At 41.9% G+C, this 21,668-nt stretch overlaps 1 protein-coding gene across 1 annotated transcript in view; it reads left to right on the forward strand.

The window, feature by feature from the left end:
- The window catches only part of LOC122173455 (disintegrin and metalloproteinase domain-containing protein 21-like), a 50,600-nt gene that overhangs the window by 24,925 nt on the left and 4,007 nt on the right, over positions 1-21,668 (forward strand). Inside the window, exons 5-6 of the mRNA XM_065583704.1 lie at positions 9,048-9,231; positions 20,436-20,513. Coding sequence (XP_065439776.1) covers positions 9,048-9,231; positions 20,436-20,513 — 262 coding nt within the window. The remainder of the gene's footprint in view (positions 1-9,047; positions 9,232-20,435; positions 20,514-21,668) is intronic.

Raw genomic sequence — 21,668 nt, forward strand, 5'->3', positions numbered from 1 at the left:
CTCAGCCTGCTGATGGTCTGGGGTTCTGTCCACCGTCCCCGCTCAGCCACTGCCAGTCTGGGGTTCTGGCCACCAGCCTGGAATACCAGCCGTTGGCCCCGCTCAGGCCACAGCCAGTCTGGGATTCTGGCCACTGTCTCCCTGCCAGCCGGGGTCCTGGCCACCGGCCCCGCTCAGCCTGTAGATGGTCTGGGGTTCCAGCCACCGGCCCTGTGCCAGCCAGGGTCCTGGCCACTGACCCCGCTCAGCCCGCTGCTGGCCTGGGATACTAGCCGCCGGCCCCTCTCACCTTGTTGCACTATTATTTACTTTACATAAAATAATAGTTTAGTTATATAATATAGACTTATAGAGAGAGACCTTCTAAAAACGTTAAAATGTATTACTGGCACGTGAAACCTTAAATTACAGTAAATAAATGAAGACTTGGCACCCCACTTCTGAAAGGTTACTGACCCCTCATCTAGGCCATAACTAACAAGTGTTTGTCTAACTTGCTCTTAAAAATCTCCAGTGATGGAGATTCCACAACCTCCCAAGGCAATTTATTCCAGTGTTTAACCACCCTGACAATTAGAAAGTTTTTCCTAATGTCCAACCTAAACTGTCCTTGCTGCAATTTAAGCCCAATGTTTCTTGTCCTATTCTCAGAGGTTAAGGAGAACAATTTTTCTCCCTCCTCCTTGTAACAATCTTTTATGTACTTGAAAACTGTTATGTCCCCTCAGTCTTTTCTTCTCCAGACTAAACAAACCCATTTTTTTCAATCTCCCCTCATGGATCATGTTTTCTAGATTTGTAATCCTTTTTGTTGCTTTTCTCTGGACTTTCTCCAATTAGTCCACATATTTCCTGAAATGTGGCACCCAGAACTGGACACAATACTCCAGTTGAGGCCTAATCAGTGCAGAGTAGAGCGGAAGAATTACATCTCATGTCTTGCTTACAACATTCCTGCTAATACAGCTTAGAATGATTGGGTTTTTTTGCAACAGTGTTACACTGTTGGCTCATGTTTTGCTTGTGATCCACTATGGTCCCCAGATCCCTTTCTGCAGTACTCCTTCCTAGGAAGTCATTTCCCATTTTGTATGTGTGCAACTAATGGTTCCTTCCTAAGTGGCGTACTTTGCATTTGTCCTTATACAATTTCATCCTATTTACCTCAGACTGTTTCTTTAAGTTTGTCTAGATCATTTTGAATTTTAATCCTACCCTCAAAAGCAGTTTCAACTGTTCCCAGCTTGGTATCACCCACAAACTTTATAAGTGTACTCTCCATGCCATTATCTAAAGCATTTATGAAGATCTTGAACAGAACTGGTCCCAGAACTGATCCCTTCAGGACTCCACTTGATATGCCCTTCCAGCTTGTCTGTGAACCACTGATAACTGCTTTCTGGGAATGATTATACAACCAGTTATGCACCCACCTTATAGTAGCTCCATCTAAGTTGTATTTCCCTAGTTTGTTTATCAGAATGTCATGTGAGACCATATCAAAAGCCTTACTAAAGTCAAGATATACAACATCTACCCCTTCCCCCCATCCGCAAGGCTTGTTACCCTGTCAAAGAAAGCTATTAGGTTGGTTTGACTTGATTTGTTCTTGACAAATCCATGTCGACTGTTACTTATCACCTTATTATCTTCTACATGTTTGCAAATTGATTGCTTGTTTATTTGCTCCATTATCTTTCCGGGTAATGAAGTTAAGATGACAGGTCTGCAATTCCCAATTTGTTCTTATTTTCCTTTCAATAGATGGGCACTATATTTGCATTTTTCCAATCCTCTGGTATCTCTCCCGTCTTCCATGGCTTTTCAAAGATAATCACTATTGGCTCAGCTATCTCCTCAGTAAGCTCCTTGAGAATGTCATGATATATTTCATCAGGCCCTGCTGACTTGAAGACATCTAACTTGTCTAAGTAATTTTTAACTTCTTCCTTCCCTATTTTAGCATCTGAGCCTACCTCATTTTTACTGGCATTAACTATGTTAGACGTCTAATCGCTACTAGCCTTTTTGGTGAAAGCTGAAACAAAAAAGTCATTTAGCACTTCTGCCATTTCCACATTTTCTGTTATTGTTCCCCCCACTATCATTGAGTAACAGGCCTACTCAGTCCTTGGTCTTTCTCTTGCTTCTAGTGCATTTGTAGAATGTTTTCGTGTTACCCTTTAATCTCATTTTTTGCCTTGGCTTTTCTAATTTTATCCCTACATACTCGTCTCATTTGTTTATATTAACCCTTTGTAATGTGACCTAGTTTCCACTTGAAGATCTCCTGATTGAGCCAAGGTCAATGAATTTATTTTCTTTGCGTCTATTACAAAACAAAGACCTTAGTCCTTCGGGATTAGGAAGTACCAGGAATACACTGTACTCCCCTGTACTATGACTACTGCTTCCTGAAGAGAGAACTTCTGTTCTCAGGCTTACATGACAGTTGGCTCTGAATTGGGATTATGATAAAGGGAGAGATTTGAGTTGGATAGGGTATCTACTGTGTATTATTTCTAATAATAATCACTACGGGATTATAGTACTCTGCTATGTCATGTCTATGATAGATAGTCTTCAAATGGGGTAGGTAAGAAATGTTTAAAAATTGGTCTGCACTTCTCAGGACTCATATGAAACTTGTAGCCTGAGGGCTGTTTCAGATGTTGACCCTGGGGTTTGTTTACCCTTTGCAAAGTGCTTAAGATCTTCTGCTTTGCTTTCCTGAGCAGTGGGATAGTTTGCTCTCGTGCCCTTAATAATGTCTCTTTGAAAAACTGCCAACTTTTCTATTGTTTTTCCCTTTAGACTTGATTCCCAGTTGATCTTACCTACCAACTCCTTTATTGTGCTGTTTTCCCTCCTACCATTCCTTAGAATCATGAACTCTACCATTTCATGTTCACTTTCATCTAAAAATCCCTGCGACAGGGGATGGATCACTTGATGATTACCTCTTCTGTTCATTCCCTCTGGGGCACCTAGTATTTGCCGCTTTTGAAAGAAATGATACTGGACTAGATGGACCTTTGGTCTGAGCCAGTATGGCCATTCTTGTGTTTTTATGTCAGCTGCCTTCCACTTCAAAATTCTCAACCCGTTCCTCCCTATTTATCAAAATCAAATCTAGAACAGCCTCTCCCCTTATCCCTACTGTAATGGCCCATGTGCCCCCAGATTCCGACCCTTCTCCCAGGTCTCTGTGTTTTTGACTTATTTGTGGGCTTTTGTCACCTGCCCCATCAAACCTAATTTAAAGCTCTTTTCGCTAGGTTAGCCAGTCTGTATCCAAATATACTCCTCCCCTTCCTTGATACCCCATTTCTGCTTAGCAGTCTTTCTTCCCAGAATAGCATCCTGTGGTCAAGGAAGCCAAAGCCTTCTTGGCAACACCATAACCTCGCAGTCAGGCATTCACATCCAGGATCCATCAGTCTCTGTCTGGGCCCCTACACTTGACCAAAAAAAAAAATCAAAGAGAACACCACCTATGCCCCCAACTCTTTCACCCTTACTCCCAGAGCCCTGTAGTCTGATTTGCTCAGGGTCATACCTCGCAGTAGTGCCCACATAAACAAATAGTACAGGGTAGTAGTCAGAGGCCCGGATGATCCTTGACAATCCCAATCTATGATTCCGGCCCCTGGAAGGCAGCATAACTCCCAGGATGCCATGTCAGGGCGACAAATTGGTGCCTCTGTCCCCCTGAGAAGAGTTACCAAACACCACTACTCTCTGTTTCCTCCTGGGAGTGGTAGCTGCAATCCTCCCAGCCTTAGGGGTACATGGCTTTTCCTCCTCCACCTTTGGGGGGATTCCTCATCACTGGTTGCCAGGGCAGTATAAAGGTTCTTCATCACTGTGATCGGTGGGATTGGAGTAGGGGTGGAGCACTGCCTGTTGCCATAAGTAACCAAAATCCAGTGTCCTCCCTGTGACAGAGCCATATCCTCCTCCCCCGGTGGCATGACAGCAGCCCTCTCTAGCTGGATAGCTTTCTCAGCCTTGAATGTCTCCAAATGAATACTCTCAATGAATTCCTCATGGGCATGGATGGAATGCCTCAGCCTAGCCACCTACTCCTGTAACTCTTCCACCTGCTTTCTGCAAGATTCCACCAGCAGGCACCTTTCACACTGGACAGTCTCCCCCGCACTCCACCCTCAGCCTGGCTTTCTGAGAGTGGGAAATGCAGTCCACAGTCTCTACAAATACACACCAGGATCTGGGTAGAGGCATCCATGGTTTGGTTCTCTGTCTGGATACAGTTGCAGATAGAGGAGACAGGAGCAGTGTTGGTACTGGTGATGTGGCCCTTCCTAACCGTGGTGATTATATTACGATTCCCTCTTATAAATTCTCCTGTTTGCTAGCTCCCCTTGGTCACTTAGCCTCTTGCTTTTAAGGCCTTCTCTCCTAGGTCAGCCCTACCCCCTTGTTAATCACACAGTGGGAGGGTGATCACAATGCTGACTGAGGCTAATCAAAGATGATCAAGGATGATCCAGGGAACAAAGGATCAAGCAGTCCCCAAACACTCAATCCCAACTGATCCTGTAGCTTAAAATAATCTAAAAGAGAGAGAAAAAGAAGCAGTCAAACAAACTCACTTGGGGTGAGAGTCCAAAAACAAATTTAAAAAAGGAATTTTCCCAGTCACTTACAGAATCCCAAAAATCTATCCCAGGTTATGGCTAGGTTATGCCTCTTACCTCAGAGCCTGAGCAAATGAAAAAGGTTCCTTCCCAGAGTCTCATAAGCTTGCAGCTGCCCAGTCCTGCCCTGGCCACACTGACTTCCTTGTGGCTTCTCAGAGTCAATCTGTCCATCCTCCTTTCCCCAGGACTGCTTGAGTTCTCCTATAAGGAATCAGCTGCTTAAGGTTCCTTCTCTGTGCCACATATCTCTGGCTGACTCATTTAGCAAACCTGCTCCAGGCTTCAAGTCTCCTGCAGGGCAGCTCTCTTGCTCCATCTCACTTTGCTTTCTCACAATGGGCAAAAGAGTTTTGTTTCAGGAAAGGGGAGTTCTGTTGATTATCAGGAATAACATACAATTTCTAAGGTCTGGTCTATACTACCTGCCTGAATCGGCGGGTAGAAATCGACCTCTCGGGGATCGATTTATCGCGTCCCGTCGGGACGCGACAATCGATCCCCGAATCGGCGCTCTAACTCCACCAGCGGAGGTGGTAGTAAGCACCGCCGACAAAAAGCGGCAGAAGTCGATTTTGCCGCCGTCCTCACAACGGGGTAAGTCGGCTGCAATATGTCGAATTCAGCTACGCTATTCACGTAGCTGAATTTGTGTATCTTAAATCGACTCCCCGCTGTAGTGTAGATGTACCCTAACTGAGCATAGTAAACTGCTATGTAACTAATCCTTTGTACTCAAAATATTTAAATTCATTACTTAGAAGAAGTCATTTGAGGAGATGTCTTAAAACAGGCCAATTAAGGAATTTTAAGAATCTAAAATCCAATTAAATCCCTACTTTTTCTGTTACCTATAATTGGTATTCTCTCCAGGAATTCTAGGTTCTCTATGAATATAGGGCCAAATATACCATTTGGTACCTAAAAGGAGAAGCCATTAACATCTTTAATTACAGAAGCATTTCAATATCACAATAAAACCAATGACAAGAGTCTTTAAATCTAATCCATTGACAGCATTCTCGTTAACTTCCTCTCACCTCTTCTCCTTTCAGGAGGTTGTCCTTGGGGAGATTTTCTTGTGGCTTCTCTGATGATAGCTTCTTTGTTCTTCTTATGTATCTGTAGCACCTTGTTTGTAGAGGTAGACACATAAATTGATGAGTATTATGTGTCATAGCAGAGGCTGTGAGAGTGATGGGTGCTCACTTCCAAGTTTTTTATACTCTTCTTGAAACTATAAAAAGATACACTTCTTTCAATTTGGTTTATATTTAAAGTTGGCTGCTTGTCATCCTTTCACTTGCTCCGTGCCTTCAAGTGTTGATTTTCGTGAAACCTTCAGTTTCTAAATATGCAGTTTGCTTAATGAATGAATAATGCATATGCTTCTAATTGGCTTTGTTCTTCTGTGGCAAAAGAGTACTAGATAATTTTTGGAGTTTTAATTCTTTCTTTTTATCCAGTCCATTTTCTGAGCTAGTCCTTCAATTTTATTAGAATTCAACACGTCATAAAATTCTGTTTGTTTTTTTTTCAAAAAGACTTAATGCTCCCGTTCTTTAAAAGTTTAGTTTTCTAAACAGTCTCTTTAAAATGCAATAATGTTTAAAGAGCATCTGTAGCTTATAAAGTTATTAAAAAACAGGAGTACTTGTTGCACCTTAGAGACTAACAAATTTATTAGTGCATAAGCTTTCGTGGGCTACTGCCCCGGATATGAATCCAAAGAAGTGGGCAGTAGCCCACGAAAGCTTATGCTCTAATAAATTTGTTAGTCTCTAAGGTGCCACAAGTACTCCTGTTCTTTTTGCGGATACAGACTAACACGGCTGCTACTCTGAAATAGTTATTAAAGTTGTTGATTCTTCATAATAATTTATGGAGAAATGATTCCTTTTTTCTTCCTGAGTTGGGTGAGGGAGTTGCTTATATATTGTTAAATAATTAAATAATCCCCCACTAATATAAATATTCTATACTTTAAATGGCTTCTTGTATTATTAATCAGTTTAGTAGTTTATATTATTAGATTCCATACTGGTACATACAACATTTTACCTTTGACATAGCAATGATATTAGGAAATTATATTAGAAGCTTTGCATTTAGATAACATATATACAAGCACGCATTTCAGAAAGCTGTTTGTAAGAAATAAACAAAAGGTTTATAACTTTTCTAACTATACATGTTTTTTTAAAGGCTTTTCTTTGAAAAAAAGAGAAAGGAAAGGGTTCACTTTATGCTTAGAGAACACATCCCTACATTCCTCTATGGAATATCCTGAATAAAGAACATCATCACATTCTGTTACATGACCAAGTTTTCCTAAAATATCTTCTTTACAGTGTTTGTTTTCTTGAGATAAGGATTTATTTCTATACCAATCTGGTAATCATATATCAGGCAGATGTGTCTTGGTGTTGATAAGACATTCCTTTTACTTAGTTCCTTTTTACACCAAATGGTGTTTACCAGTTGCTGTTTTCAGAATTAAAATTCCTATCAAATATTACATAGAAAGCCCCCATCACAACAACCATGTTTACATCTATAACCAAAAAAAAATAGTAAGAAATTGGCATAGAAAGTTAAAGCAAAATAAAATTCAAAATGGAGCTTTACTGAGTTTGTATATAGCCTCATAAATATGGTCTTATCTCCCTTGACAATGGGGGACTTATCCTCAGGATGACAGAAAGCAGAAGCCTCTTGGAATTTCTTTGATTAGTTTGAGCACCTCATAACATAACTAACTAAAAACACTACACTGCACCTTCTCTGAGCTATAAGGAGCAGAAAGGGCTGAAGTGCTGGTTTGTAGCAAGCAGGATAGGGGTTGCAGGAGAAGTTGGCTGCTGTCCAAGACTATAGGCTCTATTTCTTAAATGACTCTTCAAACCCCTTCCTTTCTTCCCTGAGAACTTGCTTCCACCCCTTCTGCTTCTTCTTACCACACCATTAACCTCTGATTCCCCAGCTGGCCACACAGTCCAAAAAGATCACATAGAATCATTGAAATGTTGGGCTGGAACGGACCTTGGGACGTCATCTAATCCACCCACTCGTGTTGATGCAGGGCCAACTAAACCTAGACCATCCCTGATAGGTGTTTGTGTAACTGGTTCTTAAAAGCCTTCAATGACAGGGAATCTACAACCTCCCTTGGAAGCCTGTCCCAGTGCTAGACTACCTTTATAGTTAGGGCCCTACCAAATTCACGGCCATGAAAAATGCATCACAGACCATGAAATCTGGTCTTCTGTGTGATTTTACCCTATATTATACAGATTTCATTGGGAAGACCAGCGTTGCTCAAGTTGGGGTCCTGACCTAATAGGGAGTTGTACGGGGGTATCAAGGTTATTTTAGGGGGGTTGTGGTATTGCCACCCTTACTTCTGTGCTGCCTTCAGAGCTGGGTGGCCAGAGAGCAGTGGCTGTTCACTGTGTAACCAGCTCTGAAGGTGATGCCCTACTAGCATAGTATATCATGCCACCCTTAATTCTGCTCTGCTGCTTTCAGAGCTGGGTGGTCGGAGACTGGCAGTTGCTGACTGAGGGCCTGGCTCTGCAAGCAGCAATGCAGAAGTAAGAGTGGCAATAACAAGCCATGCCATCCTTACTTCTGCAGTGCTGCTGGAGACAGCTCTGGCTTCAAAGCTAGGCTCCCGGCCAGAAGCCACCACTCTCCAGCTTCCCAGCTCTGAAGGCAACACCGCCACCTCTAGCAGTGCAGAAATAAGGCTAGCAATACTGCAATCCTCCCTACAAATAACCTTGTAATCCCCCTCCCCCACAAGTCCTTTTTTGGTCAGGACCCCTGCAATTACAACACAGTAAAATTTTAGATTTAAATAGCTGAAATAATGAACTTTACTATTTTTAAAATCCATGACTGTGAAATTGACCAAAATGGACCATAAATTTGATAGGACTCTATCTATAGTTTTTCCTAATAGCTGACCTAAATCTCCCTCACTGCAGATTAAGCCCATTACTTCTTGTCCTACCTTGTAGTGGACATGGAGGACAGTGATCAACTGTTCTCCGTGTATAACAGCCCTTAACATCGTGGAAGACAGTTTTCAGGTCCCCCTTTTCCCTCCCCTCCCTGCAGCTTGCTTTCCTTAGCGCTAAACATACCCAGTTATTTTAACCTATCCTTCATAGGTCAGCTTTTTAAAAACCTTTTATCGTTTTTCTTGTTCTCCTCTGAACTCTCCAATTTGTCTACATCTTTTTTAAAGTGTGGCTCCCAAAACTGGACACATACTGTAGGCGAGGCCTCACCAATACCATCACGCACCACAACTCTCACACAGAGTACTTCAAATCTCATATAAACCTTTAAGCAACTGTTCTTGTTATTTTTTTCTTTCAGAGATGTCTTGTGTGGAAGACTGCAGTGTGTTAATGTTAAAAAAATACCTCAAATGAAAAGTCTTGGGTCCATAGTTCAAACTCCAGTTGATGATATCTTGTGTTGGGGTACAGAATTTCATGCTGGGAGGGACATGGTGGATGTTGGCTCAGTGAGAGATGGCACACCATGTGGCGATAACAAGGTACTGTAGTAAGTATAGTTAGATTTGTGAATGGGGTGGAACAGCAATTAAATGGAGAGGGAGGCCTTGAACTCTTCCTCCCCAGTTCAGGTTTCTTTCTGTCCCCTTACCTGAAAAGCCTCAGAGATCCCTACAAGGACACCCTGTTCTCACCCCCAAGCAGCATGTGTTCTATTCCTTTTTAAGCAGTGGATGGAGAAATGGAAAGTAGGGGTCTGGGGTTCACTGCACTTTTGAAAATTCCCCCAAAGGGCCTTTAAAAATCTGTCCCTAGCTGTATTTGTGACATTGTGCAGTCTATATGGTTTTATAAAAACATAGTAAGTGAATATAATGTAACTGGAATAGTTTTATAAAAATATGATAATAAGTGAATATAATGTAACTGGAATAGTTTTATAAAATATGATAATAAGTGAATATAATGTAACTGGAATATGCTTCATGCAAAAGGTCTCTTGTAAGGTATCATTACAAAGCTTAAAATCTACTGAGTATGATCATCCTATTTGTATAAATGTCCCACTCTTGTATCTAAAACTAGAAATATGAAATATAATTCTGAGAGCCTATTGTAATTATGCAAAGTGTGGGCCATTAATGGTGGATTGGAATCTTGATGACTCCCATTAACCAGGACCATTGTCTGCAGATGGCTGTGTTTACCTGTTAGTCTTCCTGTATATGTGTGTGCTGGCAAGTGGATAATGAAGTCTTTCAGTGACATGTGATCATGTCACCTGACCTGGAATCTATCTTTAACCTGGTGCTTTTCCAGTGGGGGGGGGGTAGAAACCCAGAGGGACAAAGGGTTCCCGCCTTATGCAAAAGATATATAAAGGGGTGGAAGAGAACAAGAGGGGGGGAGGAGCCATCATGAAGAATCCCCTACCTACCACCTGAGCTGGAACAAGAGCTGTACCAGGGGAAAGAATTGTGCCCAGGCCTGGGAAGTGTCCAGTCTGAGAAAAAGCTTACTGAAGCATCTCTGAGGGTGAGATTATCTGTATTCAGTTTGATTAGACATAGATTTGCGTATTTTATTTTATTTTGCTTGGTGACTTACTTTGTTCTGTCTGTTACTACTTGGTACCACTTAAATCCTACTTTCTGTATTTAATAAAATCACTTTTTATTCACTAACTCAGAGTATGTATTAATACCTGGGGGAGCAAACAACTGTGCATATCTCTCTATCAGTGTTACAGAGGGTGAACAACTTATGAGTTTGCCCTGCATAAGCTTTATGCAGGGTAAAACGGATTTATTTGGGTTTAGACCACATTGGGAGTTGGACATCTGAGTGCTAATGACAAGCACACTTTTGTGAGCTGTTTTCAGGTAAACTTGCAGCTTTGGGACAAGTGATTCAGACCCTGGGTCTGTGTTGGAGCAGATGGGAGTGTCTGGCTCAGCAAGACAGGGTGCTGGAGTCCTGAGCTGGCAGGGAAAACAGAAATAGAAGTAGTCTTGGTACATTAGGTGTCAGCTCCCAAGGGGGTTTCTGTGATCCAACCCATCACAGCATTCTTCCCTCCTGAAGTTTCTAAACTGTCTGAATCCATCTTCATTTGCTCAGTATATGCCAGAGCATGACGAAAAAGACAATATTCTCTAGGAAAAATGTTTTTTTACCAAAAAGTTCATCTTGCAACATTCTATGAGTATAGTTAGACTTGAATTAAGTCTTCTCTGCCTGGATATCTTTCTGGGTTTGAACTACAAATCTAGATGCAAAATCCTTAAGTGTTAAAAATAGTGGATGCAAAAGAGCATACAATATGGACAGACTTCCAACTGGACAGATATCCAACTGGAACAAATAGACCCAGTTGGGGTCTGGGGTCTATTTGTTCCATCACATGTAAAGATACAACTGATGGGATGACCGAGTCCCATGTTATTCTTCCATTGGGTGGGTATACAGGAGTTTATCCACCTAATTAGCTACTTATATGTCCACTCTGAATGTATTTTTATTTTGATATCTGAGATTGTCAGCACAATCCAGTCTCCTAGGTGCATAGTACACACATCTCAGGTTAAGTAAGTAAATCCATTTTTTCATGTCTGAATATTGATAACAGACATTGTAGCAGAATATTCTGAAGCCTTCAATATCCACTGTAGCTGAGTATTTAAAAGAGCTTTTTAAAGTCTGCCTTAAAAATGGGGGAAAAATCCAGGAAATTTAAAAATAACACCATTTCTCCTTCAGGTACTGACCCTGCTCGCGCTCCACTTCCAGTGGCCCATGTGCCTTTGATCAGAGATTTTCAGTAGCAGTACTTGTCTCGCCCTCACATATGCTACAGACATCATCAAGCCCCATACTGAGGCTATATAGAGTTACGGGAGCAAACCACTCCCAGTTCCTTCTCAGCTGCCTCTCCCTGAAATGAAGGGTCTGTCATGCCCACTGCTTTGCCCAAAGCTTAGCTTTAGCATCCTCTAGTGTTTAGTTTAGTGTGGTTATTGATTTCTACTTTAAGTATTATATTCTAATTTCTTTACTTCATTTGAGGGTTATTTTTCCAATCCGTATCCCTTCTCTTCCCCTCCTCCCTACCTGCGAGTTTCCCTTTGGCAATTGTAACTAGGGTATGGCAGGGTCTCTAGGATTCAAGCACTGCCTCACCTGCTGGGAATCTATCCCAATCTGTGGTGGTCACTCATTTCCAGTGCATTTGTTGTCTGGGGGACATGCATATCCCACAAAAGTGCAATATTTGTTCAACTTTTAAAAGCATAGCTAGAAAAATATAGGGAAATTAGTCTCAGACCCCTTATGATGGAACACTTCCTTTGCTATGGATCCAGGCCAAGATACCTGCCCCGTACATCAGTCTCTGAGCACGTATAGTTCAGCATTAACCTCCACACCTTGTTCATCCAGAGTTTCATGGCAAAAGACATCAGAGGGTACTGGGAAGGCCCCCCAAGAAGAGAAGTTAGAGTTCTCATAAAGAGTCTGTTTCAAAAAAGCCTCTGTGTCCTCAGAAATCAAATCAGAGATCTCATGTCCTAGACTGGGTACTGCTTAGGTTCCAGGCTCCTAAGTACTCCGAGCTTTTCAAAGAGCTATGGTACCAAGCATACCTCGGTACTACCTAAGCATAACCGCATCAGCAGAGATTTTAAACATTTGGTTTTCAGAAAGGCTGCATTGACAGAGCTTCCTGTGCTACTCTCGGTAGCTAGACAAGTGACCCAGACTCGTTCGGGACTGACGAAGTCTAACCAGACATCTCATGCTGCTTCAGTACCTCCAAAGCACTTGACAACTTCTGTAATGACAGCTTTCACCAGGCGGGACCTCTCAAAGCAAGCTCCACTCTAGTGAAAACTCATTCATTCTCTATGCAAATCCACCTGGTACTGCAGAAGTTTAGATATTCAAGAGACTTGTTGATCTCAGACAAGCTGAAGTCTCCCACTTAATAGGTCCCAAGTGTATGTTGGTAGTGAGATTGACAGGGTCACTGGGATTGGATCTTTCTACAGTACCATCTGCTTCTCCAGTACTTTCCGAGCTAGGCAGACCTCCTCCTCTAGCTGATGTTGAGATTCCCTCTCTTCAGATTCCCAAATTTCTGAGCAATGTTCCCCTACCTGCCAACATAGGAACAACCTCCCTGACACCTTTGTGGAAAGAGAGGCCCTAGAGACAAGACAACCCATGTGCCTTCTTTTTGGTATATGCAGCATTGGCTGCCATCTCTTGTGCCTTATGACTCCCCTCTGTGGCCACACTGGGACCCTTGGGCCACCTACGGTATCGAAAACAGTTTTCAAGAGTCCCAAGTTTTCCTTTTGGTGACCACCAGGGGAGATGGTCTCTTGCTCCATCTCCTCTTCCTCAACAAGCTCAATTGAAGGAGAAATTTTGATGAGAAAGAGGCATGAACAGACAAGAAAGGTCACTCCACAAACAAATATCAACTCTTCTCCAGATGAGGCCATGATGCCTCCCCCACCTTCTTTGGCTGACAATTTTTTAAACAGCTTCAAGAGCAGATGAAACAAATCGCTGACTTGCCACAGATACCATTAGAGGACCTCCAAGAGTTACGGCATACGTTTTAGACATTCTGAATTTGACAGCCTCACCTTGAGGGACTTTACCAGTAAATGATGCTTTACCAAAACCCACCAAGACCATCTGGCAAATCTTGGCAACGGTACCACCTACATGTAAAAACTACAAACAAGGATTAAATTTCTGCCAAAAAATCAGAATTTTTATTTCTGCAGCCTTCACCCAACTCCTTGGTTGTCAAAGCCGTCAATGAACCTGGCAGACAAAACCAAACTAAATCTACACAATATGATCAGGAGCAAAAATACCTCAACCTGTTTGGCCATAAGCGTTATTCATCTGCAGCCCTACAATTTTAAGATAGTGACACACTTAGCTGTGATTGTGAAGTATAACCACACCAACTATATGGATTTCAACAGCTTTATTGAACACCTTTCTGTGGAACATCCTGAACAGTTCCAGGCTATCACAGCTGAGGGTGAGCTCTTAGCAAGAACTTTATTAAAGCATCCTCAGATGCAGCTGACTCTGCAGCTTGTTTAATTTCCATTGCAGTTGTCCTGCATTGAGCACCAAAATACTGTGGAAGACCTTTCCTTTGAGACTGCAGAGGATGTGAGGGAGGTTCCCACACCTGACCATTCTTTTTAGGTGACAAATCTGAGGAACTGTCCTGGACTGAGGTGTCAGTAGAGGTGGTTTTGGAACAAATTGATAAATTAAACAGTAATATGTCATCAGGACCAGATGGCATTCACCCAAGAGTTCTGAAGGAACTCAAATATGAAATTATGTAACCTGTCATTCAAATCAGTTCATGTAACAGATGACTGGATGAAAGATAAATATGATACCAATTTTTTAAAAAGGTCCCAGTGGCTATCCTGGCAATTACAGTTCAGTAAGCCTAAATTCAGTACCCGGCAAACTGGTTGAAACTATAGAAAAAAAACAAAATTATCAAATACATAGATTAACACAATTTGTTGGGGAAGAGTCAACACGGCTCTTGTAAAGGAAAATCTTGTGTCACCAATGTATTAGAATTCTTTTGAGGTCAACAAACATATGCACAAGAGTGATTGAATGGATATAGTGTATTTGGACTTTCACTAATCCTTTGAAAAGGTGACTCACCAAAGGCATTTAAGCAAAGTAAGGAGTCATGGGGTAAGAGGGAAGAGCCTGTCATGGATCAGTAACTGGTTAAAAGTCAGGAAACAAGGGTTAGGAATAAACGGTCAGTTTTCAGAATGGACAGAAGTTAGTAGCGGTGTTCCTCTGGGATCTGTTCTGGGACTGGTGCTGCTCAACATATTCATAAATGATCTAAAAAAAGGGGGTAAACAGTGCAGTGAAAACAGATGCAGAAAATCCCTTTAGCTTCTCTGCAATGGCCTTATCTTGAATGCTCTTTTAGCACCTCGATCATCCAGTGGCCCCACTGACAGTTTGGCAGGCTTCCTGCTTCTGATGTACTTTTTTTTTATGCTATATAGTTTTTGAGCCTTTTCCTAGTTGCTCTTCACATTCTTTTCTGACCTGCCTAATTATTTTTTGCACTTGACTTGCCAGAATTTATGCTCCTCTCTATTTTCTTCAGCAGGATTTAACTTCCAATTTTAAAGGGTGTCTTTTAGCCTCTAACCCACCTCTTTTACTCTCTTGTTTTTAGTCATGGTGGCATGTTTTTTTATCCTCTTACTACTTTGTTTTAATTTGGGTATGCATTTAATTTGAACCTCTATTCGAGTCTTTTTAGAAAGTTCCCATGCAGCTTGCAGGCATTTCACTCTTGTGACTGTTCCTTTTAATTTCCATTTAACTTGCTTCCTCATTTTATTGTAGTTCCCTTTTTTGAAGTTACGTATTAGTGTTGGGTTTCTTTTATTACCTCCTCCCCCACCCCCACATAACATGGATGTTAAATTTAATTATATAATGCTCGCTATTTACAAGCGTTTCAGCTATATTCATCTATTGGACCAGATCCTATGTGCCACTTAGGACTAAATCAAGAATTGCCTCTCCTCTGGTGGGTTCTAGGAGTATCTGTTCTAAGAAGCAGTCATTAATGGTGTCTAGAAAGTTTTCTCTCTGCAGACTGTCCTGAAGTGACATGTTCCCAATTAATATGGGCATAGTTGAAATCCCCCATTATTATTACATTTTCTATTTTTATAACCTCTGTAATCTCTGGGTGCATTTCACAATCACCATCACTATCCTGGTCCAGGTAGTTTATTCCTACTGCTGTACTCTTATTATTCAAGCATTAGTTGTCGTCATCATTCCACCAAGTTTCTGTGATAGCTATTATAGCAATATCCTCATTGAATACCAGGCATTCACTCATCTTAGTATTTAGATTTCTAGCGTTTGTATACAAGCACTTTTAAAATTTGTCACTTTTTAGTTGCCTGCCTTTATGTAATGTAATGTAATGGGCTGGGTCTCTTTTTTTTTTCATTTGACTGTTTCTCTTCAGTTCCTCTATATACTTTATCAACATCCAGACTCTCCTCTTTTCTAGGATGTAAATATCATCCTCCATTACTGGATGTCTGTCCATACTGTGTGCTCCTGTACATCTGTTGGCTTCCTCCCAGGCCTTAGTTTTAAAGCTCCTGTAAAAGCTTTTTAATTTTACATGCAAGCAATCTGGTTCAATTTTGGTTTAGGTGGACCCCATCTTTCCTGTATCGGGTGCATCTTTCCCAAAGGTTCTCCAGTTCCTAATAAGCCTAAACTCCTGCTCCCTATACCATCGTCTCATCCATGCATTGACACCCTTCCATTTTGCCTGTCTAATTGACCCTGCACATCGAACTGGAAAGGTTTCAGAGAATGCTACCATGGAGATCCTGGACTTCAATATCTTACCTAGAAGCCTAAATGTGGCCTCCAGGGTCTTCCTCCTTTCCCTATGTCATTAATACCTACATGTATCACAACCACCAGTTCCTCCCCAGCACTGTATATAATACTGTCTAGATTGGGGGAGGGATAGCTCTGTGGTTTCAGCATTGGCCTGCTAAATCCACGGTTATGAGTTCAATCCTTGAGGGGACCATTTAGGGAACTGGGGTAAAAATCTGTCTGGGGATTGGTCTTGCTTTGAGCAGCAGGTTGGACTCAATGACCTCCTGAGGTCCCTTCTAACCCTGATGTCTCAATAAATCCACAGCTTTCACACCCAGCAGGCAATTCACCATATGATTCTCCCAGTCATCACAAAGCCAACTATTTATGTTTCTAATGTTTGAATCCCCCATTATTATCACCTGTCTCTTCCTAATAACTGGGATTCCCTCCCGAAAGGTATCCTCAGTGTGAGAGGATGCCATGATATGGAAGGAAGGTGCCCACTATGGGACCATTTCCCTCTGTTCCAGTTTGATATTCTCCTTCCAAGATTGTCATCCTCCTAAACACCACAGAGGCTGTCAGACTGGGGCGGGGACCACTCTGCTGTGTCCCAGAAAGGCTCATATGTGTACTTCTGTCTCCCTTAACTCCTCCAGTTCAGCCTCTCTGGTTTCAAGAGCCAGTACTCAGTCTCTGAAGGCCATGACCTTTTTGCACCTGATGCACACATATGCTACCTGCCCAAAAGGTAATCCTACATGCTGAATTCAATGCAATAAACTGGATAGTCCCACTCTCCTGCTGGACTTCTGCATGCATTCTTTTTACTCCTGCAGCTTTTTTCTTTTGGGGGTTGTTGGGTTTTTTGATTCACAAAACACCATGACCAACAATATCACCAGGCGCTTATTCCAGGATTACGAATGGGAGCTGGATTTACATTTTTGTGACTTTAGGGTTTTTAAAGATGGACCTTTTTGCCACAGCCACCAACAGGAAGTGCAATACATTCTTCTTGAGAGGAGGGAGGGGTCCTCACTCACTGGGGGATGTGTTGCTCATTCCTTGGACGAAGGGCCTTCTCAATGCATATCCTGCACTACTGTTGATTTTGAGAGTGTTTAAGACGGTCAAATATGACTATGCCAGGGCCATTTTAGTTGTCCAAGGGTGTCTAAGACAAGTCTGGTACCCTTATCTGATTCACTTTGCCTCTTTCTTGGTGTTGTCTTTTTTGTCCATTCCCCACCTGTTGTCTTAGACCCCATTTGGACTCTTCAACCCAATCTGGGAATTCTTCATCTCAGAGCTTGGTTATTCAATGGTTCTTGGGGATAGAGGCTTCCCATTCTGCAGAGGTAAAACAAGTAGAGTTAAACAGTATGAAGATGTCCACACAAAACACTTAGCTTCAGAAATGGAAGGGATTTCACCACAGGTTTATCCAGTGATAGTTTTCCCCTGTTCACACTTTTTCTCTATGCTGGTCTTGATTAATCTTTGGAATTGAAAAAGTCAAGATTCTCCATGAGTTGTGTCAAGGTTCACTTGGTGGCAATAACTGACTTTCGTTCCTCCGTTGAGGGATTCTCAGTGTTTCCTCACCCCCCTAACAGCAAGATTAATTAAGGGGCTGATGAACCATTTCTCCACCAATTAGAGAGCCCACCCTTTTATGTGATCTACACTTGGTCCTAATTTGTCACATGGACCCCCCCTTGAGCCATCACCTGGCCATGAAGATGGCTTTCAGGGTGGTACCACTTCTGCATGAAGAGTTGGGGAACTAGGGGTGTTACCGGGCATGCACCCCACATTGGCCCGGCGAGAGCGGGGTGGGACCAGATGGTCCTAAGCTACTAATTAGGCTGCAAGGAAGAGAGTTAATTGATGAGGAACAGGCTCACCTGGACAGGACATGTGCAGTCTTTAGAAAGCTAGATTGCTGGAGAGGGGCATGGCAGCTAGGGAAGGGCAGTCACTCCATGGAAGGAAGGAGTGTTTGTGGCTGCAGGAAGGCAAGCTGCTCAGACTTCCTGAGAGGAGGTAATAGGGAAGATGGCGAACCCAGAGAACGGGGGAGCCAGTTAGGTAGGAAAAAGCTCAGAGAAACAGCAGCAAGGTCACAGGCAGGACAGGCCTAGGCTATATATAATAGGGTCTCTGGGCTGGAACCCAATGTGGAGGGTGGGCCTGGGTTCCCGTACCAGACACTGGGTAGTGACTCGGGACGCAGGAGATGCCTGCCAGACAGCTGGCCTGGAAAGACTTTGATTTCCCCAGGAGGGGAGGGATTTGGTAACTTGTCCAGAGTACCAAGCCATGGACTGGAAGTGGCAGCAATGAGAGCAAGAGAGGCTGCCTACAGAGAGAAGAGGAGGGTGCAGCTGAGAGCGACCAGCAGGAGGTGCCGCGAGTACATAGGGAACCTGTCACAGTGGGGCTTTAATTTAGTCCCTCCCATTACAGTATTCTTCAGGAATAAAGTTTCATTATGACCATATCCTAAGTTTTTCCCAAAGGTATCTTCTGAATTCCATATTGACCAGATTATTCAGCTTCCAGTCTCCTTCCTGAAACCATACCAGACCAGGGAGGAAATTGTTCTCCATGCTTTGGATGTCAGAAGGGCATTAACCTTCTGTCTGGACAAAACTAAACCCTTTTGAAAGTCTCCCAGACTGTTTGTTTCATTTATGGACAGATCCAGGGAATCCACAGTCTCCATTAAAAGTTTCTCAAGGTGGATCTCTTCTGAGATGCTAGCCCATTCTGCAAGATCCCAGTCTCTATCTAGAGCATTATTGAAAGATGTTCTGGTGGCTGAAATGTGTGGAGCAGCAGCCAACACTGTGCCTTGGTTCACGCAGAACCAGATCACATACTGCTATTGGCAATGAAGTTGTGTCTTCAGTATAGGACTCAAATCCAAAGCTCCGTTACCTTCCCTCCTTCATCTATGCTTCTGATTTTCATCTTGTGGGCCTTCATGGTAGAGAAGGAACTGAGGGCAGTTCCCCAGCACAGCTCGATGTATCCTTGGTACAGGGCACGAGGATGTCTGGAGCACATGAGGGGGCCGAATGGGTACAGCTACTGAATATTTCCAATCAAAGGCAAATGGGGTGCATGCACAACTGAAGTGGAGTACCCATAGGGATGCAACTCTTGAAGAACTGTAGTTACTGCACAAGATGAGTGATCTCTCCTTCTGTACAGCTTCTTTATCTTTGGCGCTGGTAACTTTTCTCCCCAACAGCATCAAAGAAAATCTGTAGTTTGAAGTAGGACCTACCTGTTTTGATCTCATCTCAGTTTACCACCATCATCCTAGGAATTTCAGGATGATGTCCCATCTGACTCAGTAGCTACTCACTTCCTTGCTTTCACATCTCCCATATAATCTTCAACCATGGATTGATTTATAAAGCACAAATCTTAATCCCAAATGTCCATTTGATAGTCAAGAGATTCTCTTTTGTGCAGCTGCTCATTGGGGATCTCCCCATCAAGTATTTTCCTTAATCCTGCAAAAGGCATAGGATATAAATTACAGGCTAGTTGTCTATTGAGTAATGCTGGAAATATGGCCAAAATGATTAAATCTGACCAGGTGACAAGGTAACAGGTGAAGATAAGAAATGTAAATGCAATGCAATGAATAAAAGGGGAGGCAGTAGAGGAATACAAAGGAGGGGGAGAAAAATGAGCTACGACGATAATTTTCAATGCAAGGGGAGCAATGTGGAGATACTAGAAAAAAGGATATTGCAGTAGTCAAGAGGCTATGGATGACTTTTAGCTTTTACCACCTATAGCTGCTCCTTAAAACTTAATTCCTACCTTCATCCAGCATTACTGTCTTGACTGGCAGCTGATACCTATTTCAAAAAAGCAATAGTGCAAGGCTTTACACTAAAAATGCTTAAAGGAGAAATGCTATTTGCTTGAAACTGACTCATTGAGTAGATTGTCCAAATAGATCCACCCTCCCCACTTCTTCAGAGTCTCTGATATGGATTCTAAAGAAGTGGAAGTAACTCTCTTCTGCAAATGAGCACATACATGACCTTACTGCTTCCTGCTTTCTAGAGGGTTTTGACTGTGATGCCAAGGTCATACACACTCTCGAGAGTATGACTCTGTGCTACGAAATTTTGAAAAAACAGTTATTTACCATTAACCTTTCTTTTCATCTTGTACCGTGGTTTCCACATTTAATAACCAGTCAGAATACAGGCTTTCCTAATGTCATCCTATTATCTAATTTATATCTATTTGTGAACTTTTACAGATATGTATAAACAGGACATGTGTCAATATAAAAATTCTGGATTACGATTGTAATTACACAAAATGCAGTAACAGAGGGGTAAGTAGGAAAGATTTTAACATCCTCAGATTTTCAGAGTATAATACGTAGAGCACTGAACTTAGTCTCTTACAAGTGATGCTTCACATTAGTCTTAATAAGATTATTTTAGTTGGACAAGATCTTAAAAAGCAGTAATTAAAGTATTTTGAGAAGGAATCTTATCAACTATACACCATCTGATGTAAAGCCACATATGACACATGATACAAAATATCATGGGATTTAATTGCCAATAAATTATTTCTATATGTTGCACTGACAGTCAGCTGGGGAGTCAGTGCAGAACAAGAAACTCAGGTGTTACATTCTCATAGCACAAGATTAAAGTTTCTTGGAGTCTTCAACAGTAGCCCTAATGGAGCATAATACATGATAGGATTTAGAAATTGTAGAGGGTTGCACACTCCATTGCTTCCAGAAGCAAGCTCAGTGCTCGCACTATCTTGCATCCCTTTTTTAGAGAGTGAACTGCTGCAGAGGGGAAGGGGGGAAAAAACCCAAGCAGCTGTCTCCAGTTAAGAAGTCCCCTCAGAGCCTGATGGGTATGGGAGAGTTTTAGACCTATATAAGCTAGATATAATTCATTCTAAGGAAGGAGAGAAAGGTGTGGTGACACTATAGAAGACTGAGATGCTGAAGCAGTACTTTTGGAAATAATTTTTCTAATACATTTACTAACGTTCACCATAATTTAGCTTCTATTCAAGTATTCCTTTATTAGTCTAAAGGCCAGCTGGTACATTCAAAATACAAATACCAGCATATACACATTTATATTTTTAGCAAAAAAATATAGTTATAAGGCATGCCCAAATATGCACAATAGGATCAGACTTGGGTGATACCTTCCCAGCTCCTGGATTAAGCAGTTCTTTTTAATAAATCAGTATATATAATCAATACTTTACTGCACCTGGTACCCAGTTAATGATGTTTTCTTTATTTTTAAAGAATTATTTACTGCATCTGAACCAAAACCTTAAATAAGATAATACTGTTATTTCCAGGGTCACTATAAATTTAACACAAACATCCTTTCTTCTCATTTCAGCCTCTTTTCTTCTCATTGTGTTTGGTCACAAGCTTTTGGCCTGTCACTGGCACTAACATTCAAATTCAATTTAAAACTGTTGTTCACCAAGTCTATATTCC

The sequence above is a fragment of the Chrysemys picta genome, chromosome 1 (assembly GCF_011386835.1).
Source record: "Chrysemys picta bellii isolate R12L10 chromosome 1, ASM1138683v2, whole genome shotgun sequence".
NCBI classification, from domain to species: domain Eukaryota; kingdom Metazoa; phylum Chordata; order Testudines; family Emydidae; genus Chrysemys; species Chrysemys picta.